General features: G+C 46.0%; 1 protein-coding gene across 1 annotated transcript in view; it reads right to left on the bottom strand.

Annotated features, from left to right (window-relative positions):
• Window positions 1-5702, bottom strand: part of LOC119978289 (aldehyde dehydrogenase, mitochondrial-like) — an 86430-nt gene extending 80728 nt beyond the window's left edge. The window contains exon 1 of the mRNA XM_038819805.1: window positions 5616-5702. Coding sequence (XP_038675733.1) covers window positions 5616-5702 — 87 coding nt within the window. The remainder of the gene's footprint in view (window positions 1-5615) is intronic.
• Window positions 5703-6331: the final 629 nt, after the last annotated feature.

Genomic DNA, 6331 nt, shown 5'->3' with positions numbered 1-6331 from the left:
CCTCTTGAGCAAGGTAGAAGGCTGCTTATTTTTTGACCCAACTACGTACCTGGAGATACCTCAACCCATCAGCGTCTGTAAGCCCATATTTTTCCTTCAGTTCCCCCAGGCTCCCAAACCAACCCTCTAAGTCTCCCACCTTCTCCAAACACGTTTCCTTCCACTCCTAAACCTCGCGTGCAACCTAGCAGACTCCAATAGCTGGTTTCCACAGATAAGGCCTTGAGGCAGTGCTCCAATTAAAATGTTGACGGTGTTGCCTCCATTTAAAAAAACAAAACATTTAGAGTATCCAATTCTTTTTGTCCAATTAAGGGGCAATTTAGCGTGACCAATCCACCTAACCAGCACATCTTTGGGTTGTGGGGGTGAAACCCACGCAGACATGGGGAGAATGTGCAAACTCCACGCAGACAGTGACCCAGGGCTGGGATTCGAGCCCGGGTCCTCAGCGCTGCAGTCCCAGTGCTAACCGCTGCACCCCATCCCTCAATTTTTAACGTGGCTACTACCACCGGGTTAGTCGAGTATTTCTTTTTACCAATGCTTCTAGGCTTGTCCCCCTCAGAGTCTGCTTCCACCCGGACCCAAAGCCCTTCTGAATCCTTGCACCACTCTAGCACCTTTTCAGCATTAGCTGCCCAGTAGTAGTATTGAAAGTTTGGCAACGTCAAGCCCTCTACTTGTGTCTCCCTCTAGAATACAATCCCCCTGATCCTCTGGCCCTTACCAGATCAAATAAAATCAGTCACCAGCCGGTCAATCTCTTTAAAGAACGCCTTGGGCAGGAATATAGGCAGGCACTGAAATAAAAATCTTGGCAAGATGTTCATCTTAACTGATTCTACTCAGCCCACCAGGGATAATGGGAGACTGTCCTATCTTTGCAGGCCGCCTTGATCTCCACCAGACGTGTGTAATTCAACCTCGAGTCGTCCCCCCCCCCCCCCCCCCCCACTGTCCAAACGACTACTCCAGAAGGATAATCATGAAAAACAGAACAGAGGATACACCCCCATCCAAACAGCTCTACCATTACCCCAACTCAACTCGTAACAAAATGAAAATAAAATATTTAAACCTCAACCATCCAACAGCCAAACTGCATCCCTCACATGCCCAGCTCTTGATTTGTGATAAAGTCACCCTCTTGCTCCGGAGTATCAAAATAATAAGTCCTTTGAGTCAAACGTGACTCTTAGCTTTGCTGGGTACACCACCCCAAACTGGACTCCTCAATTGAAAGGAACGTCTTCACCTTATTAAAGCCACCCGTTGCTTCACGAGTTCCATGCCATTGTCTTGGTAAATTATTACCGGGTTACCATCCCAGTTGATGCTTTCTTGGCCCATTCCAGGACCCCCTCATTCCTTTGGAAGCTGTGAAGCCAAATGATCAGTACTTAAAGTGGCCCATTCTGTCGCAGCTTCGGCCTCAAGGCCCTGTGTGCCCTGTCTGACTCTGGCTGAGAGAACTTCCCAGCAGCCTCTCATGTAAGCAATTTCATCAAGTTTTTATTTGTGTTAAATGTAGAAAATTGTTAGATTTCTTATCTTCAAAACAGCGTCCCCGTCATTGAATTTCCCCACCATCAACATCTTGGTGGTTATCATTGATTTAGAAACTATACTTTTTCGACTAAATACCGCGGAAGTAAGAATGGGTCAGGGGCTAGGTATTCCATGGTAACTCCTGACACCAGAAAACCTTCCCACCATCTACAAGGCACAAATCAGGAGTGTAATAGAATAATTTCCACTTGGTTGGGTTCAACTCTTCAGAACTCAACATTATCCAGGGCAAAGAAATGTATTTGTTTGTCTCGTGGAAATTATAATAAAGACAAATTCTTCGAGCTTCGATTCGGGAAATTTATTTGACACAAATATTTGCAGAGAGGGCCGTAGTCTGGCTAAATAGCCATTCCACAGTACTCTGAATTATACAGTTGTAAACTATTATATTTAGTGTGAAATATTCACACTAACTTTGAAGAGATAAAACTTTGGGAACATACGCATGAGGAAATATGAATGTGAATGTTTTGCCCTTGGTTTAAAAACAATTCTCGTACACATTTGTTATCTTTCAGAGGACAATGTGTTATCATAATAAGGCAGAGTCCAAAATACTAAGCAGTATTTTGTTTACGTTACCTGACCTTATTTTCATTCAAAAGCAGTGTTAAAATATAGTCAAGCGTGCGTTAGCAAGTGTCTTTTCTTTAATAGGAACTAATATTAATGTATTCTCTAAGCGGGCAACTAATCCTCACATTAACTTCCCTTCCACAGTTAGGCACCACCCACCACGTTAAGCAATCGTTCTTCACTACCAGCGCCTCCTATCTACAAAGTACATTATAGGAAATCTTATACCCGTGGCCTGTACCACTAAGAAGAAGAGCAGTGAGCTCTGTAATCTTCAAGTCACACACCATTCTGACTTGAAAATATATTGTAATTTTTTTCACTGTCACTGAGTCAAAATCCTTGAACTCCGTCCCTAGCAGCACTTTCAATATAGGTCAACCTTCATCACACAAAGTATGACGGCGGCGCTTCAAGAAGGCACCTTCTCAAGGGTAATCAAAGATCAGCAATAAACGCTGGCCTTGTGCCCACAACTTATAAATGAGTAATGAAGTAACGTTTACCTTGTCTTTGACTTCTTGGAGAATTGACGTATTGAGGAAATATGCAGATTCTTGTAGCAGGATCCTCCTTTAACACTTTTACCATATCTATGGAAGACATGTATTAATCCTATGGATGCGATTTCCCCTAAGCACAAACTTTAAAAAATACCTCTAATGTGTATCACAATGGCTTGACCATCAGTGATAGAAGGCAGAATATTTCAGCCAGCAGACTCATTTTTTGGTCCTTGCCACATTTTACAGCAGCAGATTTAGGTCAGTTTATTCTTCCAGAAGGAAAACAATTAAGAACCCATCTCTGGATTGCCATCCAATTAGGGGTGGCAAGCAGCCTACGGAATCATGAGGTCAATTCCCCATTGAAAGGGCAACTAACAGCTTTCATTATCAGCAATGAGTGCTACTAAGGGGAATGCAGCAGGATTGCGAGAGATGTGATGACAGCCTGATCAGTCTGAATATAGTTGTTAATTGTATTAATTGAGTTGAGGGCATTGATTGAATGGTGACATGAGCACATATAAAGAGACGTACTGATGCAAGGGTCGGTGGAGTTAGTAGACATACCTGTCATGTTTCACTTTGTGAATAAATCTATTTCAAATAAAGACTGGCTGTGAGTTTTCCTTTACCAACTAGCTATCAAGAATATAACAACCACTGCATCACTTCAGGTTTATTGGAGGCATTGGTCTCCAGAAGGTTCTCACAATGGCAAGCCTCTGCCAGCCGAAGACATCGACCGTGCCATTTTTTTGCCATTTAAGATTGGAAACCCTTGAATTGGCATTCCAACCTCTCACCAACAGTAAACTCCTCTGAGTTACCAAAATGTGAAGTTGGTGGAAGATTGCTGTTAGAATTTCCTAATTATCCACCTTGGTTAGTTCCCAGCTGCCAGCGGGTGGGTTCCACGTTTCCCCCGAGATAAACTACCTGAGATGCATATTCATCGGCAAAGCAGCTCCGCACTTTTGCCTAACTACCTCCATTTTACTCCATCACAGCCTCTAAATCACCTCTAAATTTGAATTAATTGAGTCACTAAGCAAATAATGATTGGCCTTCGAAGATAGAATCATTTGATAGTCAAATGTTACTGGAATGTCAAAGCATTTCACAGCCAGGAAAGAATTTCTGTTATAATTTAAAGTGGTTTGCAATTTGACTGAAATGTGTATAAATGTGAAAAAAATAAATACTCCCTTCCCCCTGGGTTTTTGAAGGGCCACGGGTCCACCATACCCACCTTATCCATAAGCTCACCCAGCTTCTTCGGCATTCATATCCTACCCATCGACCTGGGGCTCGACCTATTCACCCTCGGCTCTAGGACACAGTTAAAATACCCTCCCATAATCAACTGGTGCATGACCAAGTCCTGGATTACTGCCAGAAATCCCCTCATAAAACCTACATCATCCCAAGTAGGTGAAAAATGAAATGAAAATGAAAATCGCTTATTGTCACAAGTAAGCTTCAAATTAAGTTACTGTGAAAAGCCCCTAGTCGCCACATTTTGCCGCCTGTTCGGGGAGGCTGGTAGGTGCATACACATTCACCAACACCACCGGCGTCCCTTCTAATACCCCACGCGCAATCACATATTTCCCGCCTGGGTCCCTCACTTCCTTCATGCTCACAAACCCTGTTTTCATGCTCATCAAAATTGCCAACCACCGCAACCTTGAACAAATGGCGAGTTGAAACCTTGACCAACCAATCCCTTCCTTAGTCTAACCTGGTCCTTCACACAAAGGTGTGTCTCCTGCAGAAAGACCACATACACTTTAAAGTTCCTGAGGTGCGCAAAAACCCGAGATCTTTTAACTGGTCCGTTGATCCCTCGCATGTTCCACGTTATCAGCCTTCCCAGAGGCTTCCTTCTCCATTGCTGTCTACCATCTGTCATCCTCCCCTTCTAGCTATAGCCCCATTAATTCCACCCAGTGCTCGGTCCTTCCAAGATGGCCCCCTTCTCGGCCCGTGACCATGTCTCTTCCCACCTTGCCTCGTTGCGTCGCCCTGCCTATCCCCTCTCTCTCTTTCCCTCCTCGTCCCCGATGGCCACCTCTCTTGGCATTCCCCCCCACCTCACTTCCGTTCACCAGCATTACTTGCTAGCGTGGCTGCCCCTGCCCAAAGGCTCTCTCTCTCTCTCTCTTTCCCCCCCCCCCCCCCCCCCCCCCCCCCCGACTCTGCTCAGTGAAGAAGGCTCCCCGCTGACCATGCCCTCCCCCACCCAAACAAAGACTCCTGCTGAACTCCAGGTCACCTTCCCCAAAAGCAAGCAAACAAGAGAGAGATAAAACACACACAGCCCTAGGAAACAGGAGAGGGGGGAATGGGGACAGCCATCCCCCCACAAACTTTTCAACCTTGCTACACTTTGTCAACCCAACAGTAAATAACAAACACGAAAAAGAACCCCCTCCAGATCAGAGGAAAAGAACCCACCCCCACTCTACCGTATTCCCAATCATTTCAAAGCACCTCAGTCTCCCAGAATTGTTCAATTTGGTTCTCCCCCAGTTTATGCTCCTTGATGAAGTCCTCTCTGCCGCATCTGGAGTCTCAAAGTAATATTCCTGGCCTTCATACATCACCCATAATTTTGCTGGGTAAAGCACCCCAAACCTGATCTGCTGCCGATATAGCACCACCGTGGCCTTGTTGAACCCTGTACGCCATTTTGCCAGCTTAGCTCCAATGTCCTGATATATTCTGACCTTGTTCTCTTCCCATTCACAGTTGCGCTTCTCCCTGGCCCACTGCTAGATCTTCTCTTTCTCCACAAACTTTCGAGTCTCACAATCGCTGCCCACAATTGCTCCCCTGATCTGGGCTTCTGCCTCAGAGACCTGTGCACACTGTCCACTTCAGGGTCCTTATCCGGCACCTGCTCCGCCACTAGCCCCGCCAGCATCCTCTACATATACCTCGTGGCATTCGCACCTTAGGCAGGCCCACCATCTGCAGGTTCTGCCTTCTCGAACTGGCCAGGTATTTCACTTTCTGCCGGGTTTGGTAACCACCGGACATATTACTCCCGGGGAAACTACTTTTCCGACCTTGAACCACACCTTTCTGTCGAAATTGCACCCAATATCGGGTAAAAAGAGCTCTTTTCTCTGCTTTCAAGCAGGAGCTGCCCTGTGTGTGACCACTCACACCATGGTTGCCACTGGAAGTCCTTGTCTGTCATGTTTGAATTTGGTATAATTCTGGAATTTGGTGGGCTACTTGCCAGTGGGATAGGATGTTCATAGAACCATAGAATTTACAGTGCAGAAGGAGGCCATTCAGCCCATCGAGTCTACACTGGCCCTTGTAAAGTGCACCCTATTTAAGCCCACACCTCCACCCTATCCCAGTGACCTCACCTAACCTTTCTTTTGGACATTAAAGGCAATTACAATGACCAACCCACAGAACCTGCACATATTTGGACTGGTGGGAGGTGGCAGCCAGAGGAAACCTACGCAAACATGGGAAGAACATGCAGACTCTGCACAGTCAATGACTCAAGCCGGGAATCGAGCTTGGGACCCTGGTGCTGTGAAGCAACAGTGCTAACCACTGTGCTACCGTGCCACCCCTGAGAGGCCTGAGCCAGCAAATAATTTGATGGGTATGACTGTCAGCTTTGACTAGCCTGCGTGCTGGGTCTC

The sequence above is a fragment of the Scyliorhinus canicula genome, chromosome 1 (genome assembly GCF_902713615.1).
Source record: "Scyliorhinus canicula chromosome 1, sScyCan1.1, whole genome shotgun sequence".
Classification (NCBI taxonomy): Eukaryota; Metazoa; Chordata; class Chondrichthyes; order Carcharhiniformes; family Scyliorhinidae; genus Scyliorhinus; species Scyliorhinus canicula.
Note: the sequence above shows the minus strand (reverse complement) of the source record. Positions and strands in the feature narration are given on the sequence as shown.